The sequence below is a fragment of the Hyaena hyaena genome, unplaced genomic scaffold, assembly GCF_003009895.1.
Source record: "Hyaena hyaena isolate Hyena2069 unplaced genomic scaffold, ASM300989v1 scaffold_313, whole genome shotgun sequence".
In the NCBI taxonomy this organism is placed as follows: domain Eukaryota; kingdom Metazoa; phylum Chordata; class Mammalia; order Carnivora; family Hyaenidae; genus Hyaena; species Hyaena hyaena.
Genome location: NW_024080945.1, coordinates 1,158,593 through 1,182,322, shown reverse-complemented (window position 1 = coordinate 1,182,322; position 23,730 = coordinate 1,158,593). Strand labels below are relative to the sequence as shown.

Here is a 23,730-nt window from a genome sequence, read left to right as displayed (position 1 = left end):
TCAGTTGAACATCTGGAGTGAACGGTTTCTTGCAGTGTCCCTAACTGATAAAGCAACGCTACTTGTTTGGTTTTTTTCTAATGAACATGAAAATGAAAAAGTCCATATAGCCTTATCAACAAAGGAACACATACACACACACACACACACAGCACTTGGGGAAGCACTCCTAATACTCAAAAGTTACATCCAATCTTTATCTCTGTAAAGTATTTGAGACTGTCATCCAACTTATACAGGTAAACGCAGACATTAGTTTGTTCATTCAATTCATTCAATCAGTACTTACAGATCGCACGCTACATGTCAGGCAAGGAACGAGAACACAAGTCCCTGCTCTCTGGGAACTTACATTCTAAGTTTGGGAGACAGGCAAGTAAATATGAAAACATAATATGGAGATTCCATGCTATGAGCAAAAATAAAGCAGCGAAGCAAAATGGGACAGGTATTTTATAGACGCAAAAGCCTAGCCATGCAAACTTCTAATGAACTACGATCGAGTGAACAAAAAGTGCAGTCTTAAATATAGTACTGTCCTCGGCACATGTCTTCTCAATTTCCGGTAAACTTATTAATGAATACAAAATCTAGTAAGCCTTAAGTAACTATTTAAATCTTTTAAAATTCCTCCTTAATCGTGTGTGTGTGCACGTGTATGTGTGAGAATCCATGTGCAATCTCTTGTTCTGCAGCTTACACATCTAGTCACTAGAAAAGGACTAAGACAATGGATCTCAAATTACAGTTTTCAAACCAGCAGCACTGGAGTCACCTCTGAGCAAGTCAGAAATGCAAATGTGCTTTCACAAGCTCCGGAGGTGAGCCTTATGCAAATTAAATAAAGCCTGAGAACCAGGGTACTAAAATCATCTAAAACTCAAAGACTGTGTTCCCAACTATGGCCATAGTAAACCTAAATGGCCTGTAAGCTGAACTACAATATAAAGTTTTACCTAATAGACCATCCTGTGTCCATGAATATCATTATCAAGTATTACTATCGTATCATTATACCAGTTTTATCAACCTCTACCTTATACTATCAACTCTGAAAATCAAACAAGGAGGAAACATAAAAGTCCACCTTTGCATCTATTTTATTTCCACTGTTAAAGACTTCTTTTAACAACTTCTTTACAGTTAATAACCAAATATCAGATATTAGAGTTTTTAGAAACTGCTAGGGAAAATATAAATCTGATTCGGCACAGAAGTGGAGAGACTATACAGAGCTAAGGGACTCTATCAGAGTGGGAGAGATACTTTCCTGCCCGGCAATTTTTGTTTTAAGAGTTTTGAAGTACTAGCCAGGGGCTCCTTGGGGGGGGGGGGGGGGTTTAGTCAGTTAAACGTCCAACTCTTGGTTTCAGCTCAGCCTTTATTGCTAATACTTGTCGCTGACTTTTACGGAGTTTTCTTTCAGGGTACTGAACTCCTTCCTGTGTCACCAGGTTCTCTTTTCCAAACTTTCTTGAAAGTCTTAGTTCATAGTGTCCCTGTTTTCCCCCTTGCTCCCTCCGAGCCCAAATGAAGAACAAGGGCTGAGGAACCCAAGACTCCACACAACTTAAAGAATATCTAATTATATGGGGCACCTGGGTGGCTCTGTCGGTTAAGCATCTGACTTCTGCCCAGGTCATGATCTCATGGTTCGTGAGTTCAAGCCCTGCATCGGGCTCTGTGCTGACAGCTCGGAGCCTGGAGCCTGCTTTGGATTCTGTGTCTCCCTCTCTGTCCCTTCCCCACTAGCACTCTGTCTCTATCTCTCAAAAATAAATGTTAAAAAAATAAATAAAGAATATCAACATCTGAAACACTAAACGGTAAAAATCTAGATGCCATTACAACCCTTCAGTTATTTCCAGTTTTTTAATGTATCTATTCTAACAATACTAAATTTTAACAATGCCTCTCTATTATAACTTTAACACTCAGTTATTTCCATGAGTGGGAAAAAAAGTAATGAAGTGTTCAAACTCTAATGTGGTTATACTGAATCTGGTTTCAGTAACCTGATTTTAATCTTCAAATCTAAGCTGTTATTTGTCCCATTTTACAACCCACAGATAGTCATTCAGCAGCCAAGGTTTCCCTATCCACAGTCCAAATCCTTCTAGCCACTTAAAATCCACACTTTTCATTTCTCTTCTCAACTTCAAGAGATGAAGCCAAAAAAAACATGAGCATAAAAATTATTCTGACTAAAAAAAATTTTTAACTACAATTGGCCACAAATTTCATCCTCCTTCAAAGGTCTGCTCTTATGCAGCAAGGAGAAATATGACCTGGCATAGTCTCTTATTTTTAGTTATCCACATTAGAGAGGCGGCATTAATAGATAATTAACAGTAATCAAACAAGAACAAGAAAAGGAATCCCTAAAAGATCTTTCAAACTAGCCATAGAAGACCCAATAAAGACCAAAGGAGTTTAACTCACTAAAAGTTATGTACAAGATATTGTCACTTTTCTTAAATAATCTATTTGAAAACGGGATTTAAGAGTTTATTTCTTAAATCACACTATGAAAAAGATAAGCAAAATCAAACTGAAACATCTATACACAGGAAAGGCATTCTACCATCCTGTTTCTGATAGCAAACAGAGTAAATTGTATCTTGTGGCAAGACTTTAAATCAGGCCACCCAACACAGAAGAATCTTAAAAATATATTACAACCAGGACCATAAGCTAAGTAGCTACAAATAAAACCATTTTTGAAAAACACAAGGTCATTACATCTTCCTAATAACATTCTGTGCCTAAAGAAAATGGTTTTAATTAGTAACATCAGACCAAAGTCTTCATTTTACTTCAAACTAATAAATAACTGCCTCATCGAGAGACTTTCTAGGATATGGAGATAACCCCTGGGCTTTGCTGTCATTTATCTTATTAAAAACACTGGTAAGTGAATTGATAAAATATCACACAGAAGGGCCTCTCATCACAAACAAAAACCTACTATGCACTAAACAACTTAATACTTAGGTTTATTCTCCTACGCACTTAAATAACTGGCATTTCTATGAAGACAATATGTTCAAAAATAAGTACTCAAAAGGTAAGTTTAAGTTTGGCATCATCACCTAGTAAACAAGTCCCTAAATCCAATAAAAGCCTATAAAAGATTGAGCTTGGGTACATAAAGGAAAAAACCCTACTGCCTACTAAAAGGCAGCAAAATTGAAAGACAAACGCTTAAATCAAAAGGGTGTGTTTAGGGGCACCTGGGTGGCTCAGTGGATTGAGAGCCCCACTCTTCCTTCTGGCTCAGGTCATTATCTCACTGTTTCTGGGATCCAGTCCCACATTGGGCTCTGCGCCAACAGTGCAGAACCTGCTTGGGATTCTCTGTCCCCTTTCTCTCTACCCCTCCCCTGCTTGCTCTCTCTCTCAGAAATAAATAAATCTTTTAAAAAAAAGGCTGTATTTAATCACAACAATTTCAAATGAGTCCTTATATATGCCAGGCCCTGCTCTAAGAGCTTTACTCATCTCATTTAACCCTCACAACAATTTTCACCTTACAGATGCATAAACTAAGCAGAGAGAATTTAAATAACCTGTCCAAATCCTGGCAGAACAGGATTCAAACCCAGATGCTCTGATTCCATTAGAGTACATTTTTTCCCTATCAACTATTTCCAGTTCTGTTTCCACTGATAGTATTTAACATCTAAGATAAAGCAGTAAAGATAAAATTAAAGTCAAAACTACTTAGTGCATTCTATAATAAGTATTCAATGTCGAAATATCCTTCCTTTTCAAAACTGAGAATATTCTTTAGCCATCAGATCCCAAGTAGGACATACTTGGGAGGAAGTGGGGCATACCTGGGATAAAGTATCATACAGAAACTATCAAACAAAAAAATCACTAAAGAATCACATGAACCAAGCATGGTCTGTGGGCCAAATTCAGCTCTCGGGCTGTTTTTATACAAGCCCCAGGCTAAGAATGATTTTTACATTTTTTTAAAGGGTTGTAAAAACAAAAACAAACAACTTGTGGCAACAAAGCCTAAAACACTTACTGTTTGGCCCTTTACAAAAAAAAGTTTGCAGACTCCTGATTTAAGCTACTAAATAAATAAAGGGGTCCCCTCCTTTTTCTAAAATAGCTAAATGCAAAAACTTGTTGGAAGACAAGCTATATCCAGCTGGATAAAATGAGTAGCTTCCCACAGCTCCAAACCAGAAGACAAAAACTCTAAAGCACACCTCCGGAAGAAAAGGGCAAAATTAAGTAGTTCCCTCTCACCAGAAGGTGGCAGTACATTCTTCCAGAGACAAGGTTCGGGTTTGCCCATGGGCTCCTGTTTTTCGTGGTTACTACTAAGAAAAACTTGATCTCTCCAGAGCGGACGTCCTGGGCCTGACGATCTGCACAAGAAGTAGGAAAGGAGACTGACGAGGTGACAAGAGCTAACCACATCTTCTTTTAGGGACCTGCTCACTCCCAACTAGAAAAATTGACACCATTTCCTTAATGCATCTGGGCTGAGTGAAGGGGGAGGACAGAAGGCAAGTGAAAATGATCGACTTACATTATTCAGGGCTGTTCTTCATTTTTGCTTCTACAATTCTTTAAGTTACTACCCTTCAGTTAGTTGAGTCAGACAACGGATTTCTGTCTCCAAACTTCAAGCAAGATGGCATTTTAAAGATCAGAAGTTAAAAGGAAAAAATATAATCTTCAGATGTATCTCAGCAGAACTAACCCGGAAGTCAAAACAGGAAATTACAAGTCAGACCAACACACGCAAAAGCTGCAGGTACTGCATGACCGCACAAGCTAATGGGCCTGCCAGGCGATGGCACACGGCCATGAACTAACAGTGCCAGACCTCGCGTTCTTATTCCAACCCTCTACCACACAACCAAAAACTTCATTTGTGCCCAGAAATCCGTGGACATTTAATCAAATAACATTAGTATGAAACATGCCATGTCATGAAGCTCCTTGCTATTCATGATGACTCAGCAGCTGCTGCAAAACATAGAGGTGACAACCTAAGACAGCAGACAGCTAGCAGGCAGTCTACAAGTCCATGAAAGTTCCAGCAAGAACTAAGGACAGTTTTTATTTTAAGATCTTTTTAAGTGAGCATTTCTTGTATACTCCTGCATACTTTTCTTTGGTACTTTCTGCCAATATCAACTAACACCTGCAGTGTTGACCAAGAAACCCCCAAACACCTTTAATCCCAATCCAAACGCTAGTATGTATTTTCTTTTTCAATTAAATGGCTAGAGCAAGGGGAGCCTGGGTGGCTCAGTCGATTAAGCATCGGACGTCGGCTCAGGTCATGATCTCCCAGCTTGTGAGTTAGAGCCCTGCATCAGGCTCTGTGTTGACACCTCAGAGCCTGGAGCCTGCTTCTGATTCTGTTTCTCCTTCTCTCCCTGCCCCTCCCCCACTCATGCTTTGGCATGCTCTCTCCTTCTCTCTCTCTCAAATATAAATAAAGATTAAAAAAAAATTTTAATGGGTAGGGCAAAAAGCTGGCATTACTTTACATACAGGGAAATGATAAATTATCAAAATCTAAAACAAAACTACATGGCCTAAAATCACATCCGCTCTAAGACGATCTGGATGATAGGTATTATGCTGTTAAAGCACCATGTCCCCCAAATTAGTTTATGTTAAGTCCATTTAAATATAAGCTGTGATTGTGACTTCTGCCACCTGGAATATATCAGCTCCTTTCTAAACTCTGTCCAGATCATCCAATACTTGTACTTAAAACATCTCATTTTTTATGTAGTAACTTTCTTGTAAGAAGATCTAAGCACTCAAAGACATTTATTCTTCAAGAGAAACAGAAAGCATTTGTGTCTAACTTCCATCCTACCAAAAGATTAGGTTAAATAGCCAGGCATGTGACCTGAATTCTAATCTTAAGTTTGCCTGCAAGTGCCTCTGTTTCTCACAAAGAAATCTAAAAACTGGCTTTTTCTGTATACATCTGGGGGAAACCTAGTGGGAGGTAAAAGTAATGTTAAGACTTCTAACCATTAGCTACTTAATACTATAACCCACAATTTTTACTATTAAAATATTTCCCCCAAATTTTACTTTTAAATTGTTTTTTAATGATACAATTTAACATGATCACCAAACATGTTAAATTACTCAATACCATCACCATCCAGAATAAAGCAATCTAGGAATTGTACCTTTAACAGGATGCCACAAGTTATCAGACCCTTTTGCCATACTTTTAACAACCTTAAGACACACACTTACCTGCACCTTAGCCTCACTGCCAAGTTTTATAAATGACTTTTATTAAAATACTTCTTTTTTTAACATTTTCCTACTCCATTCCCATAATAAACAAGTTTGGTTTAAGTCATATTTTCTCAAAATCCAATGTCTCATTTACAATTAGGATAAACTCCTTTTCATAATTTCAAACACCTATTGAGTGCACAAGGTGGTTAATCAGAAGACCACCACCAACATTCCTGGGTGTCAAAAGTACCTAAACTTCTAGAATACGCCCCGTAATATTAAAAGATTTCGTGCATGAGGTCAGAACTGGAGTCCCGGTCAACTGTACGTAACAGCCAATTCTGGCCTCCAAAATAAAATGGGGCGGGGGGGGGGGGTGGACAGAAGAGGGGAGGAAAGAGTCTCGCAGCGGAGAAAAGACGTAAGGGTGGAGAGGGACTTTCAAAATGCCCCAGGGCCCAGGTAACTATAACCCGGTTATGGAGAAGGGAAAAAAAAAAAAAAAAGTCCAAGCGGATGCTCTCAGATGGAAGAAGGACACCGGCAGGGGAGCCGCGGAATTAATTAATAAATAGCATGAAACAAAGTTATTCCACTTTCGGTGTAACAGCGCCCCGTCCCCACCCCCGGGTGCCTGGGACAGCCCCCTCCCCACACAAGCTGAAACGCGGGAGACTAGCAAACGGCCAGCGCACGGGCCTCCAGCCACATCTTTCCCTTTCTCCCTCGAGAGGACGTGAGTAATAACCTCACACCCCCCGATCCCCGCCAAAACCGAAAGAAATGCGCGCAACGTGGGCCTGGGATCTCCGTTCCCGCCCTGCGCCTGTCTGGGGAAGCCCCCGGCCCCCACGATCGCGCAGAGGCGGCCCGAACCACACGTGTGCGCCGCAGAGACGGGCCTGGCGCAGCCCACTTCCCGTCGCCACCCCGGCGGCCCGAGAGCCCGCCGCCGGGCCCGGGCCTTCCCTCAGGCCCCAGCGTCCGCTCCACGTGGGGCACCAGGGCCCCTCGCCGCCAGGTCCCGACCCGCCGTCACACCGCCGCGTCAGGGTCCCCTACCTGGTGCTGCTGTCGCCCCTGCTGGTAAGGCTTAATTGGCCCCTGGTGGCACCGCCGCGTCCGGATCTTGCCGCCACCGCCCCCTCCGATTCCTCCGGCTCCCGAGGCCATGGCGGAGCCTCCGCCGCTTCCCGCTTCGGGGCGGGCAAGGCAGAGGTGGAGGCCTCAGAGCCCCCCCCCCCGCCCGGCCCCAGCCCAAAAGTCCGCCTTCGCTGCCCACACAGCAGGGCACGGGCACCCCAGGAGCCGCGACCGTTCGAGCAGGAGTGGAGAGAAAATGCGCGCTGGCAGCAGGCAAGGCGGCGGCGGCGACAGAGGCCGAGGAGCTGGCTCCGGTCCGGCAGCCTCCCGAGGACCCCCGCCTCTGTGTGTGTCACGGTCTCTATGGAGATCCCCCGCCGAGGACAACGCGAGCCGCTCCGGGCGCCGCTTGGGCCTAACTCGACCGCCGGCTGATGGGGATTCTTTCGCCGCCCTAGCCGTAGCTGCCGCAGTTGAAGCCGCCGGCGCCGCCCGCCTACCCCTCCCCTCTGCGCACAGCGCCCGCCCCGCCGTCGTCGTCGTCCCTGCAGTCGCCGCCGCTATTGCGCCTATTGCCGCTGCTAAGGCCGCCGCCGCGGTCGCGAGCCAGAGCGCCGTCACTCGTCGGCGCCCGACGCGTTTGCATCATCACTCTGCGACCGAATGATAGGCGAAGAGGAAGGGAGGGCCCGCCGAGCCCGCGCTCTCGGCCGCGCGGCACGCCGGGAAGCGTAGTCCCGCGGAGGAGCGACGGGACGACGCGGGAGCGGAGCCGCAGGTCGCCGCAGAGGCGCAAAGCCGCGGGCTCCGTCCTTTTCATTGCTCCGAGCTGTAAATTTACACCTGGACAGAGGCATTTAACGTAAAAACAACCGCCTCTTTTCATTCTGCTTCCCCATCGGTTGGGGCAGCGGGTAGAAAGTCAACAGAGTAAAATCGGAGACAGGAGCTGATCATATTTAAAAAAAAATTTTTTTAAATGGTCGAAAATACAATGTTCCTGATCTTTAAGCCTACAGCAGAATTTTAAAATGTATACGGTTTCATTAGTGTGCCATTAACACGTCAGGGCTTTGCTGTCAAACACAAGGACTAGAATTCTGGCTCCACCGCTCTCTAGCTTGACCTTGCAGAAGTCAAAACTTTCTGAGCCTTGGCTTCTTCCTCCCTAAAATGGGAACTATGAAATCCGCCTTATAGAGCTGTTGTGATCGTATCTGTAGTATCTGTCCTGGTAGACAAGAACTGCAATAAATGGTTACAATTATCACCCATAAGCAGGCAGCTCACATTAGACGTAAGTGGTAGGTTACCAGTAATAAAAGTATATATTGCTCTAAATAGAACGCATTATATTTAGGAAAGGGAGCAAATGAGCTAGGATCAAAGGCTGAACCCACAAAGAATAGAGATTATAGGAACCGATGGTTAGAAAGAGCTTGTTGGGGGTGCCTGGGTGGCCCAGTGAGTTAGGCCTCGCACTTTGGCTGAGGTCACGGTCTCGCAGTTCTTGAGTTCCAGCCTGGCATCCCCCATGTGGCTCTGTGCTGTCTGCTCAGAGCCTGGACCTGCTTCAGATTTTGTGTCTCCCTCCCTCTGCCCCTCCCCTAATTGTGCTCACGCTCACTCGCGCGCTCTCTCTCTCTCACACACAGAAATAAACATTTAAAAAAGGAGAGGGCTAGGGGGAGGGTGGGGAGAGGAGAGGAGGAAGGAAGGAAAGAAAAAGAGAAAGAAAAAGAAAGAACGGGCTTTTTGGTCATGTGGTCCAGCCCCCATATTCAGCCCACCAGACAGGGTTCAGAGCATTCAGGTGGCGTGTTTGGAGACACTCAGCCCCAAGGAACCCAAAGCCACAACTATAACCCAACTTTCTGAGTGGAGACAAGTAAACAAATGAGTAGGGGGGAAAATCTGCTGTAAAACAAACAAACAAAAAACAAAAACCAAAAAAAAAAAACAGATTTAGTGTTGCACTTGAGAGAATTGATCTTAAAGGTGGTAAGTTTTAGAGTCAGACTTAATTTCAAATCTATCACTTACTAGCTGTGTAGCCTTGGAGGAGTTACTGATCCTCTTTCTAAGCTTCAGTTTCCTCATCTGCAAATAGAGTGAATATTTACCTCAACAGGTTGATGGTTCTAATGAAAGGATTAATATATATATAGCTCATAATAACTACTTATAGAAAGCATGTAATATCCAGCTATCAAATACAAATTAACTCTAGAACGTTCATACCATTTCCATCACGAAACTGCACAATTCAAGTCACCCTAAAAAATCACGTAAGTCAAATTGTGAAAGCCAACTTACAGTACCTTGGATTTTGTAGTACCTTTCAGCACCTAAAGAAACAGGCTGTATCAGGCATTGGTTTATAGAGCCAATGGCTCTCAGTGGCACCTCTGACCATAATCACCAAGACTGTAAAAAGTTGCCAATATGACAAACAAAATTAATCTACTTCCTCTTCTGTTTCCTGGTTCTCCTGCATGCATGCCAGGCTCTACCACTAACTCCCCACTAGACTCTTCAGGTATACACGCTCCTTCCCCGGAAGCGCCTCATCCTTCTTAAATACAATTGTTTCTCTTTCACAGTTATTAACTAGGTATTTGACAAGCAGAGTCGAGTAGTCCCTAATAAGCTCAGTCAGGGAAAGTCTGCACCTGAATCTTTCACTGGGCTGCATATATAGAAGATTGAACTGTAGTCATATCTCATTTTCCCTTTTCACTCTACCAGACTCAGAATTTCCAGCACAGGGAGAGTGAGCAGGCTGGGACTCAAAAATCATCCCTTTGAAGAGGCTTGTTATTTCATGTGTGCATGGGACAGCCTTCATATCCAAGCTTTGAAAGGGACGTGCAGAGAGCGGGGCCAAGCTAAGATGAAACTTTAGAATAGAAAAGTGGTAAGATTTAAGAAAGTATGGAAAAATCCACACACACACACACACACACACACCCCATAGACTTGATCTCCATCATTTAACCCATTTTACAGTTACTCCTTTGACATAAAACAGTGTTTAAGGGGAAAATAATACATTATTCCCACATTTGTGTTACTGAGTTATTGGAAACGTTACCAGACTTGACAGCAGAGAAGAAATAAAAGGCAAGAAGAATTCACATTCAAAACTTCCTACAGCCTAATTTTACCCTGAAATAGTATCAGCCTCCCCGTGGGTTGAAGTAACTTCTTGTGCACAGTCTGGGATTTGAAAATAACATTGTTTCTGGGTTGAAATTCAGTTTGGAGAGACAAATCACCAAACCTAGAGTTCCTCATGCATTTTTGGTCCAGGACTCATTCTTCAGTTAGGAATTACTAGTCATAGAATGGATTATAATAAAGTTATTTAAAGAATCTGCCTGCATTCAAACATACAAATAATTCTTGAACATTTCTCTAAGAGATTAGACTATAGATAAATTGGAAAAAAGTATCAAAAAAATAAATTGGAAAAAAGTATCAAATGACATGGAACAGACAGTAATAGGGATTCCTGAAATCATTCCAACCATATGGGCAGTCAACCAGCTTTTGAGGAAGGGAATAATTGTTATTTAGAACTTATAATTAATCAATTTCTATAGATGATGAATTGAATACCGATAAACCCAATAAGGTTCTGTAGTTCACAGAATTGGACTGTATCACTTAATAAATGATGTGTTATGAACTAGCTATCCTCTGTATTCATCCTTTTCCTTCTTATTTTAACTTCTCTTCCCATCAGTCTGTAGCCCTCGACAAAACTGCAGTGGCTCTGAGAAGAAGTCTTAAGTTTGTTTGTTTTTTAATGTTTTATTTATTTCTGAGAGAGAGCATGAGCAGGGGAGGGTCAGAGAGAGAGGGAGACACAGAATCTGAAGCAGGCTCCAGGCTCTGAGCTAGCTGTCAGCACAGAGCCCGATGCGGGGCTCGAACCCACGAACCGTGAGATCATGACCTGAGCCAAAGTCGGATGCTTAACCAACTGAGCCACCCAGGCGAGCCAAAGTGGTCTTAAGTTTTGAGTGGTTTCATTGAGGGCATTTTAAGACAAACTCACTCCTCCCTATGTGGGTTTCAAACTCCATGAAGACAAAAAAATTTTTCCCCTCATTTCTATATCCTGACCACACAGAACAGTGCAGACACAGAGCACTCACTTTGTATGAACCACAGCTAATCATACCGATGTCAACTGTTCCTATTTTATTGCAATAATACACTGACGGACACAACTAAGCTGCTTCATATAATCTTCCCCGGCTTGCATGTATTTGTTTTCTATACTGCATAACACATTAATTACTTCCCAAACCCATTTATTTATTCCTGATAAAGCATTCAAGAGTATCATGAACAAATCCCTATGATAATGTTACAGAGAGATTCTCGTGTAATCCTAACCATCCTTAGAGGAACTATTATCCTCATTTTACAAATAAGCAAACTGGGCATTGAGGGGGTAAAAAAATAATTTTAAAAATGATTTCAGAATAATGGCAGAGTCCGTATGTGAATGATTTCTCCTCCTCCTAACTCCAAAGCCCATGCTCTTGCTCTCACTCTCTCAATTTTGTAGAAACCTTTCTACCACTTAAAAGTTAAGGTGATTTTTCACCTTAACGGAAAATGGCGTATTTTAGAAACATCTCTCTCTCTCTGATGGCCACCATACTGACTTAAATGTTTAGATACTGGTTCTGCCTCACTGCATAGTGAGAATGGACATTTGCCAACTTTATGATATGATACCATTGGGAAGACTAGGCACATACATCTGGCTTGGATCATCTGGGAACGCAAGGACCCCCGTTGTGGCGTGGGGACGTGTGCATATGCAGTAGGATTGGAGGCTGGGAGTGAAGAGCACATCAGCAGGGCCACCTGAGTGGAAGGGATACTGTACATCAGGCTTCCAAATTCAGAGAGAAGCCACATTAGCAAGACCAATGGAATTCAACGTATATCACGGAAACAAAAGAATAGTGTGACGGATAAGGAGAAAAAAATTAACAGCTAATCGTATCCAAGACCAAGTGGCAGAACCTCACACAAAACACAGAAGACAAGAATTCCTTCCCAATAACCAAGTTTTCAACAAAGATGGGCCCAACTTCACTTTTCTTAAACCTGGACCCAGTTTTTTCAGACAGAATGGTTGGTTATACTGTGAAAGATGGTAACTGAAAAGCCTCTGACCGCTAGGACCCTGGCCCCCAAGAAACTTCTTTATCTGCCAGGCCCCCATACATTATGGTAACTGTCTGCCAATTATAAATTACCATGTGGCTGCTGATACTTCTCTAAGAGGAAAGGAATACCCACTAACTTCACATGAAGTGCAATTTAGTCTAAGCCCAACCTAGATTGAAAAACAGCCTTTATATATTCTTCAAAAGGCAGTCAATTCTGGCCAAAGGAGTATTTAGAGATGAGCAGTATAAGAAGTTAGAAATTACGGGGGCGCCTGGGTGGCTCAGTCAGTTAAGCGTCCAACTTCGGCTCAGATCATGATCTCATAGTTTGTGGGTTCCAGCCCCGTGTTGGGCTCTGTGCTGACAACTCAGAGCCTGGAGTCTGCTAAGGATTCTGTCTCCCTCTCTCTCTGCCCCTCCCCTGTTCATGCTCTGTCTCTCTTGGTCTCAAAAATAAACATTAAAAATTTTAAAAAAGATAAGTTAGAAATTGTGCATTTATCTTAACAAAAAATGAAGTATCTGCTGTGATATCTATTAAAGCAAATTATTATTTTATTGAGAGCAGTTTTAGACAGATCTCTATGATCTTCTACACACATTTTATTTGATAATTATTACCAAGCATTATATAGAAAAATAAGGTGAAACTAGTTTTTTTGTTTTTAATTCATTATACACTTCAGTCTCAACTAGAGAAATCCAAAATGGAGTTGAGATTCTAAAAAGTTACTGGGTTTTTGTCTGTTTGTATTTTAAGGAAGAGGGGCCATAGCATTGAGAAGATATTTAAAGATGTACATCATTATGCTCTCATTAACTTACTGTGTCCTCGGTCTTTAGGGGATAAAGTAATACTTAAAACTAAATGAATTAACTAATATAATCAAATTTTGATTAACTACCTATATCACTTAATTCTAACGTGTCGTACAAGATTTTTCCTCTTCCTATTGATGTCAATGCATTACTAGCCTTTGACATACATGTGTTTACATATATTCCATTATAATTTAAGGCATATTTTAAACTTATCAATTCTAAATAGAAATTCAGGTTTTTAAATTGTTTTTAATGTTTATTTTCGAGAGAGAGACAGAGACAGAGCATGAGCGGGGGAGGGACAGAGAGAGAGGGGACACAGAATCTGAAGCAGGCTCCAGGCTCTGAGCTGTCAGCACAGAGCCCGACGCGGGGCTCAGACTCATAGACCACAAGATCATGGGCTGAGCTGAAGTGGACGCTTAACTGACTGAGCCACCCAGGCACCCCTAAATAGAAATTAAGTTTTATTGGATGCAATAAAAACCAAATTCAAAAAGGCCCATCCCATCCTAACAATTAAGACAGTTAAGGAGTCAACTAGGATTAAACATTTTTGTCTAATTTTCAAATATAAACTATGAACATATAGTTCATATATAATAAACATATATATCTAACATATATACATATATATGTTTATATAAACATATATAAACATAGGCAGATCAAGGCTAAAGGAAGAAGTGGATAGTTATAAACAATTTATAAATATAATCTAAATATTAAAAAACATTTATTGAGGGCCTATTATATGGTGATTTCTAGTATATGTCACTGTACAAAACAGTAAAACCACCTCTGTTCATATGGTGTATCAGACTTCACCATTTTACTGAATTATCTTACAGTTTACTGCATTGTGGTGTATTAACCAGTTGAGCTTAACCCTAATAATTCACCCCCAAAATTCTGCATTCTAAATTTTAAACATATGCCAGTAAATTCATCCTCTATAAGAAATCTATGGGCTTTGTTCCATTTTTTAAAGTATAATTAATCAGTTACATTAAAAAAAATCAACTCATCATTAAGGTTGCAAGCTATGTAAAACTATAATGTTTGCAAAACTCAACCCGCTTGCACGAAGTACCAAAGCTTTTCATTTTTAAAAAGCATTTGTAAAGAATGCTTGGATTTGTCAGACCCTAACTCATTAAGACTTTTTTTTCATGAGCGTTCTATGAATTAACATGTTGACAACCCTAATGTCCACATCACCACCATAGAAAAGACACAACCTACCAGTGGAAATGTGTCTTTTGGCCAAGGACGAGGAGCACCAGTCCTGGAGCTTGTAAAGGTTCTCTGCCCATCCCAGGTCTACTCAATCAGAATCTGCATTTTAACAAGATATCCAGGTGACTCGTATGCCCATGGCAATTGAAAAGCACTGTTTAAAAACATTAACCATGCTACCAGAACTTATAAGGCACATCTGGTATGTTAAGAGTCTGAACCTAAACATTAGTTATAAAATATACTTGAGCATAGATATTTGAAGAACACTTTGGGGATCCTGGGTGCCTCCATCGGTTAAGCATCTCACCCTTGGTTTCTGCTCAGGTCATGACCTCACGGCTCATGGGTTCGAGCCCCGCTTTGGGCTCCGCGCTGAGGGCACAGGCTTTGCTTGAGGCTCTCTCTCTCTCTCTGCCCCTGCCCCCCCTCTCCTGCTCTGAATATAAATTAATAAACCTTAAAAAATAAAGAAAGAACACTCTGCTAATTCCCAAATATCCTTATCTGTACAAATTTTCTTTTTGTAGACTGAACTCATGAGAAACAAAAAACATGGATGTAGAATAAAGCATCTCATAATCCCAGAAGGTATGAGCAGAGAAAAGAAATATCAGATTACTTCCTTAGAATTGCTAGGACTTTTCTCTTTCTGAAGCACTCCCAAAATCATTGTTGAGGTAGAAAAGCAAGCAGGAATGGACTCTAAGAGCAAATATTCTTGGTACCGGATGAGCATCCAAATCCAAAATGCAAGCAAGTCAGGCCACTTGGAGTAACATCTGTAGACTTCACTTTTCCTAAACTATAACAACAGAAATAACAGCTTTCTACTTGACAAGTCACAAAAACAATAAAGTTGATTACCTACTTCCAGTAGCTTGATCTCTTAAATAGGCGCTATGAAGTCAACACAATATTCAGATGCAGCATTTTCTCCAAAAATTACCAATGGAAAAAAATTAATAATAAGGGATCCTTTAGTCTAAAGATTTTATGAAGTTGGTCATCAAAAGTATTCTTTCCACAACACACATTGCGTTATTTACTATTACAATGAGGAAGGCCTAAAAGTTGTGAACTACAAGAAAAAAATCACTTTTATTTTATTTTTTTTAAAGGCTCACGTACACCTTCCTTCCTCAAGGCCAAGTATAAATACATTTGCTCATATGAACATTTATGGATCAAGGCATCAATGTAATCAGTTATCCAAAGTTTCTGTCAAGAGCAGGCTTAGGAATTCCCATCTTTCACTAATCTGCAACAATAAACAATTGGTTGATGAACCAGCAGCTTATAAAACATGTGGATTTTCATTTCACTCCAAAGAGAGCAGAAATGAAATTAAGCATTTTTTTCTTTTTCTTTTCATTAGGATCTTTTTCCAAAGAGAGCAAGACTACTACCTGAAATGAAATTCTGGATTGAATGCATCCTTATTCTCCATCACCCCAGGCTGATTGAACAGACATAATGGTTAGTTAACAAGATGATTTTAAGCCGGCATTTATAACCCATGGCCGATGCCCTCAATATATCTCACCTTGTTTGGATCCATTATATAGACAATAGATTATCATGAGCTACCAAAACTACGGTTCTTCGAAACCAAAAAAAGAAGCTTCCGAATATTCTCCAAAGCAAATAGGAGTGAAGTTATACTATTCTACATTCAATATTAAATAGGCAGTAATGCCAAACTAAGGCAACTCTGCAGCCACGGAGCAAACCTACTCAACCCCCTCCCCCCCGCCCCCCGCCCCAGTGAGGGAAAACGACCTCTCAAGTGAGGGTTTAGGCTCTAGCACGTACACTATGCATAGAATTAAAACATCAAAGCAGACCATCAGTCTTTGCAGAGGCCTGAACCAAGCACCAAACAGCTTCCACCAGCCACAATTAAATCCAAGCCATAACTTAGATGCTTTAAATTAGTAACAGTTAAACCAGCTTTTTCACTTGCTTGGTCATAAAATTTTGCCCCCGCTATGAGTCAGCAGTGACTCATAAGCACTTCCTACAAGAAACACCTGTTTTTAGGCCTGTCCCTTGCAGCTGAAGTGCAATGAGATCAATGATTTTAGCTTCATGCCTGCTAACATCGGAGTATGATCCCTCATCTCTCTCGTGCTAGATGGTCCCGTGCAGAACTGCAGCGACTGCAATCCGGGAGCACTCTCCTGCTGGGTGGTAAGGAGACAAATCTATAATACAAGAATGCTAGGACTTGATATTTGGGAAGGAAAAGCCATTTTTCTATTTTCACTGGGAATATGCCTCTGTATTAACTCCTTCCTCGTCCTCTGGGCCTCCCCTTTGCAGCCAGGCTTCCTCGGGTACCAGCACCTACCTTCTCTTAGGTTGGGTCTGGGTTTACAAGCAAACTCTAACTTTAGAACTGGATCCTTTGAAAAGCATTAAAAACTGAGATGGAAAAAAGAAATACAACAGTTCTTCGAAGCTCTCCGTCTTAATTGCAGGCTAAAGAAAAGAGGAATCCAGTGGCTGGTTCTATGTCAGATCTAAACAAGACAGGTCAGATCATTTGCTTAGATTTGTCAGCAACGCTCACCGATAACTTCCTATCCGTGTGAGCCGGATAGAAAAAGGGGACACGTTTACGGAGCGCTCTAAGAGAGGAGACGGAGGGCTGAGACGAGAAAGGGAGCACATGTTAAATTCTGACCACGCGTCACACTAGCCATTTCTAAAAACTCGGTGGAAACTTCTGCCAGGTCCACAGCTGACCTGAACTCACCTTTGGTGCATTCTCCCTCCATCGGTCAATCCTCTGAGTCCAGACTGGCTCCTTGTTGACCCAACTTCAAAAGCTGTAAGATAAATGAGGGAAAGATGACTGATACCTCACAGATACAGAGTGCAGGGTATCACTTACTAACGCGCTAAATAATGAAGGGGACTCATGAATAATACATTTGAAAGAAAAGACCCTCCTTATTGCCACCTCTCGGTTCCCTCACATTTTACATCCAGAGGACCAGGCACAAATTGGATGAGTTTATTGATTGGATGAAGACATATTCATAGAAGTTTTCACCATATGTATATCCCTCAACAACTTTTATGTTACAGAATTTTTTTCTGCATGTTTCAAAAATTCTTTAAAGTAAAATTTGTTAAAATAATCTTTTGGGGTTAAAACCCCTTTGATCTCCCTCTTTTCCTTTTCAATACAACTTATCGCAGACCATCTACTAATTGTAGTGTCAGAGGGAAACAGAAGAAAATCACTTTTCCACAATCAGATGAAGATGGTGCGTCTTCTCAGGGATTATTCCCAAACAGGAAGTGTGAAGTAAAGGGATGAAGAAAGATCTATACTTAAAACCTTGGGATACTGTTCAACAAATATTTATTTTATCCTGTGCCGTATATTCTGCAGAGAGAAACATGATGATGACATATGTCTTGCCATTTAGGGACAAGTAGAAATGGTTGAACTATTAGTTTATTTTTTTTATGTTTTATTTATTTCTGAGAGAGAGAGACAGCATGAGCAGAGGAGGGTCAGAGAGAGAGGGAGACACAGGACCCAAAGCAGGCTCCAGGCTCTGAGCTGGCAGCACAGAGCCTGACGCAGGGCTCGAACCCACGAACCGTGAGATCATGACCTGAGCCAAAGTCGGACACTTAACCAATTGAGCCAGCCAGATGCCCCTATTTTTAAGTATTTTGAATATACACTTATGCAGAGATTGTCCTTGGGGAAATATATATGATATGAAAGGCTTTAAGTTGATGTTCTCCATTTTAAACAACTTGTCATGCAGGTAGAATCTTCCTATAAACCATCATTGTTCCCGCAACCCAGGCTCAGTGGAATTGTGATCAGGACATTCATCCAGGGAATATGAGTACAATTTGAGGGTGCCCTTCCTTTCTTTAGATGTAAATAAATTCTAGAAGGCTTAAAAGAAGGTATAGTAGGGGGCGCCTGGCTGGCTTAGTTGGTAGAGCATGTGACTCTTGATCTCAGTGTTGTTATTTCAAGCACCGCGTTGGGTATGGAGATTACTTAAAAATAAAATCTTTAAAAAAATAAGATACTGTGAAATGTGTACTCCAGACAGAGACACATCAGCCAAATGTTGCAACAGGACAAGTATGTCCCCAAATGACTGTAGTTATTTTGTTAATTCATGCAGGCATGAAATAGCATCTTTTAGAAGCAAGGAAGAGACTAAGGAATATGATCTAAAGTCTCCTGCATTCATATTTAGTAACTAAGTGCATGAAATGAGAGCACTATGCGAAGCCCACTGGGTGCTTTCTGTGCGTTATCTTTCATCCTTACAAGTCTTACGGAGAGTAGTCTAAAAGAGAAGGGTTAAGTAGTGCCCTCAAAATCGTACACCAGAGATGAGCTTTGAACACAGGTCTAACAGATTTCCAAACCTGTACCTTCTTCATTAGACCAAGACGAGTTCTAGAACTACCCACCGGCAGGGTGAACGGAGGGAGTGGGGCAGGAGACGTCTAGGGAAGCTGCTGGCCCCCCTGACATGCTGCCTCGTCTCACACAGGTATGTCCAGCTGCTTCTCAGCAGGGATTTCCGCAATCAACTGGGCCTCTGCTAGCCAGACTGGGGTGCCTGGGCAGATGTCTTATTGGACCCCAGACACCTCTAAGTGAGTTCCCTCCTTTGCAGGGTTGCCAGACAACATATAAGACACCCAGTTAAATTTGAATTTCAGAAAAAGAATGAATAATTTTTAAATTATGTCCCCAATACTGCCAATATTGCATGGGACCACTTGTTTTCTAAATCTGGCCACCCTACTTCTTGGTTCTATTTCAAGATGTCTTGAATTAGAATCAGAGAGAATGACTTACAACTCTCTACCTGATCTTCAGCTTGGAATTAAGACATGCTGGGGGCGCCTGGGTGGCTCAGTCGGTCAAGCGTCCGACTTTGGCTCAGGTCATGATCTCACGGTTAGGTGGGTTCGAGCCCCGGGTCAGGCTCTGTGCTGACAGCTCAGAGCCCGGAGCCTGTTTCAGATTCTGTGTCTCCCTCTCTCTCTGACCCTCCCTTGCTCACGCTGTCTCTCTCTCTCTCTCTCTGGAAAAAAAAAAAAGGCATGCTGGCTACTGATTGGAATCGTAAGAAGCCCAGGTATAAGCACATTGCAGCCTCCCCTCCAGCACATGCACCTGCTCCAAGCTGTTAGTGGCTAATCACGGGAGGCCGCCATGATCTACTTGCTTAGCATCTAGCGCAGCACACACGAATCCCGTGTCCACAGCTCAGGGATGCAAGAAATGTAACTGCATACTGAATTCAACAGAATCCGTTTCAAAACCCCATTTTTTCAGAGAGAGCGAAGCAAAGTCAGTCATGCCAAGTCTTAACTGTGCCCCCCTCTTTTTCCAGAACTGTTTCCAGGGCTCACATACTGCTGTGGGGGGGGGGGCGGGGCGCAACTGTTTCTTGATGTTGTCTGTTCATGCAAACGGTTGCCCAGGCACCCCGCCTTCTGGCCCCTCCAGTTCACGTGTTTGCTCTTCCCTGTCCCCCTCAGGGATGTGTGTCACCCGGGGCCATACTAAGGCTCCAAACACTTCCTGAAGCCCTTGAAGGCCCCACTGGGTCCTTACTGCACTGCTGGGGGTCTGCCTTTGGGGAGTGAAGCATGGTGGGCTTTGCTGTGGAGTTTTCCAGACTAGCTCAGGCTTTGCTGTCTCCCCAGAGCCCCTCCCCCAGGGAAGGGAACACAGTCCCTCTAGAGGGGACAGAGGTGTCCTCTTTTCTTCCCTCCCCACCCCCCAATATTCTCTCTGCCTAGAATATCTTTCTCAGTCTTTTATTTATTTATTTATTTATTTTGAGAGAGAGCGGGGTGCAAGTGAGCAAGGGGCAGAGAGAGAGAAGCGGGGCTCACCCAAAGTGGGGCCGGAGCTCACCTGATAGTGAGATCACGACCTGAGCCAAACTCAGAGGCTTAATGACTGAGTCACCCAGGTGCCCTTCTTCCCTCCCCCCTCCCCCAGTCTTTTTCAAGGCGTGGCTCCACCCTCCTCAACACCCCTACCTTCCAGCTCTCTAACAACAATTCTTCGATGTATCTAATCCCCTTAAGGATCTTAGGTTTTTGGAAGATGCTGGAAGATTATTTCCCTTTCACCCTGGCTTATTCTTCCCCTGAGGCAATGAATACAAGCGATTAGGAGGGTAAGAAGAAAATAGAAGAAGGTATCCCAACATCCCAGGGCCTTTTCTTTTTCATTAAAAAAAAAAATTTAACATTTATTTATTTTTGAGAGAGAGAGAGAGAGAGTGCAAGCAGGGAAGGGACAGAGAGAGAAGGAGACTGAGAATCTGAAGCAGACTCCAGGCTCTGAGCTGTCAGCACATTGCTAGACGTATGGCTTGAACCCACAAACCTTGAGATCACAACCTGAGCTGAAGTCCAATGCTTAACTGACTGAGCCACCCAGGGACTCCAGGCCTTTTCTTTTGCAAAGCCAGGCTAACAAATGAGATTCTGATTTGTTGAGGCATAGACTTTTCCTTTCCGTAGTAGCCTACCAATTCTGGCATCGGCATCAGATTGGAAACATTAAAAACATGGAATTTCAGGCCCCATCCCAGACCTACAGAACCTCTGAAGTTGAAGTAGAAATGTGTATTTTGGGGCACCCAGGTGGCTCAGTCGGTTAAGTGTCCGACTTCAGCCTGGGTCATGAGCTCAGTTTGTGAGCTCCAGCCCTGCATTGGGCTCTATACTGACAGGGTGGAGCCTGCTTCAGATCCTTTGTCTCCCTCTCTCTGCCCCTCCCCTTTCATTCTCTCTTTCCCAGAAATAAATAAAAAACATTTTAAAGAAGGAATATGATTTTAACAAACTCTATCATTTTCCTTTCACACTCAGTTGCCCTGGCTCTCTGACCCTTTCCTTCCTTTTCTTCCTTACCCCTGGAGTGGCAATATCTGGTTAAAAATTCCTTGCATGGACCCAAACATCTAGTGTGGAGTTCTGTATACATCTTTCAAAGGGGAGGTCATGAGGATGATCATGTGTCCCATTACCTCTGATCTAGCTCTTTTTTTTAATGTTTATTTATTTGGAGAGAGAAGATAGAGAAAGAAAAAGCAGGGAAGGCACAGAGAGAGAGAGAGAGGGAGAAAGAATCCTAAGCAGGCTCCATACTGTCAGCACAGAGCCCGATGCAGGGCTCGAACTCATGCACTGTGACATCATAACCCGAGCCCACATCAAAAGCCAGTCACTTAACCACCGGAGCCACCCAGGCGCCCACGTCTTATCTAGCTCTTATCCCACTTTTCTCATCCATTGGTGTCCTGTCCAGGTTCCGAGAAGAGAACCTGAGTCCGACCCACCCATCGGGGCCATGCCCAAAATGTATCTCCATCCTGGGTCAAAAGCAAAACTATTTCCCAGAGACCAAAATGCTGGTTGGTTCTTACAAAGAATCATCAGCACATCTAAGCAGTCCAGTTTTCCATGGCTTGGGGATACTTCCAGAAGAATGGCCTAAGCAATTAAGATAATATTCCCAAAGTAGATAAATTATCAAGTAAGATTTTATTTATTTATTTATTTTTATTAAATAATCTCTACACTCAACGCAGGGCTTGAACTCACAACCCCAAGAGCAAGTATCACGTGCTCTACCAACTGAGCCAGCCAGGTGCCCCAAGAAGTAAAATTTTTTTTAAACTGCTTATATTGATTTGTTTAAATTATTGCCAAATACTTTCTTAATTGGTTTGGAGAGAACAGTTCACCTTTGAAGGAAAAAAAAATACGTGAATATGACTAGGGAGGTAGGAGACATTTGGCTTGGAGTTCTAAAAGGAGTATGTCCTAAGGAGTGAGAACAGACGCATCAGTGGAAAATTATTCACCAGTACAGGTAGCAAAGACTCCCGCCCTGGGATGGTTGTTGATATTTAAAGTCAGCGAGGATTATTGACCTGTCTGACCAAAAATGTCATGTGTGTTATTATGACATCAGAATCCTGCTCCACATCAAATAACAGAGCAAAGAGCCTGAAGAATGAGGGAGGTGAGCAGGCTGGACACGAGGCAGAGAAGGGAGTGTAGACTAAGCAACTTCCAATAACTTTTTTCTCAGGAAAGTACATTGACACATAATATCTCATGCCAGATTCACATCACTGAGAAAGACATCTTTCTCTGTGAGGTTGATTGGTCAGGAAATATTATCACAGATGCCTACTGTCTGCAGAACACTCTGCTAGAGACTAAATAAAGGAAACCGGCGGCGCCCGGCTGGCTCAGTTGGTGGCTCTTGATCTCGGGGTTGTAAGTTCAAGCCCCACACAGGGTATAGAGATTACTTAAATATAAAATCTTTTTTGAAAATTTAAATAAAGGAAACTAGTTTTCTTCCACAAGATGGCCTTTCTTCCTGAACGGCTGACACAGATACGGAGTTAGGAACCAAAGAAACCAGACTTCATGGGTTGGAAGGACCACAGAGTGTTGCTAGCTCGGTCCCACAATGAAGGGGTGAGTTATTTCTCCAGCCTCTGCAGGTGCCCAGACCACCTGGGTTTACCCTCTCCAGAACTGAGGGGTGGAGAGTGGTCCCCTGGTGACAGCTGTTCTGAGAGGGAGCTGGGTCCTGTGCTGGGGACTGAGCCTGGATGGACCTGATCTTTAGGGAAACTCAGCAAGTGTTGCCAACAGTGCTCTCTTGACTGAAAAGCCAATTTCCCCCCCAATCCTTGTGTTGCGTAATATTTTTAAAAAAATTGTTTATTTTTTGGGTGTTGGATGCCTTAGTCAGTTAAGCATCCGAATTGGAATCAGGTCATGATCTCACAGTTTGTGAGTTGGAGCCCCGTGTCCGACTCTGTGCGGACAGCTCAGAGCCTGGAGCCGGCTTCGGATTCTGTGTCTCCCTCTCTCTCGGCCCCTCCCCCGCTCATGCTCTGTCTCTCTCTCTCTCTCAACAATAAACATTAATTTTTTAAATAAGTAAATAAATAAATGTTTATTGTTGAGAGAGAGAGAGAGAGAGAGACATAGAGCTTGGGCGGGACAGCAGCAGAGAGAGGGAGACACAGGATTGGAAGCAGGATCCAGGCTCCGAGCTGTCAGCACAGTCGGACGCGGGGCTCGAACT

General features: G+C 42.7%; 1 protein-coding gene across 2 annotated transcripts in view; it reads right to left on the bottom strand.

Annotated features, from left to right (window-relative positions):
- Nucleotides 1–7,855, bottom strand: part of NUP153 (nucleoporin 153) — a 76,407-nt gene extending 68,552 nt beyond the window's left edge. For both annotated transcript variants that reach the window (XM_039248581.1, XM_039248582.1), the window contains exon 1: nucleotides 7,309–7,855. In XM_039248581.1, coding sequence (XP_039104512.1) covers nucleotides 7,309–7,419 — 111 coding nt within the window. In that variant the 5' untranslated portion in view covers nucleotides 7,420–7,855. The remainder of the gene's footprint in view (nucleotides 1–7,308) is intronic.
- Nucleotides 7,856–23,730: the final 15,875 nt, after the last annotated feature.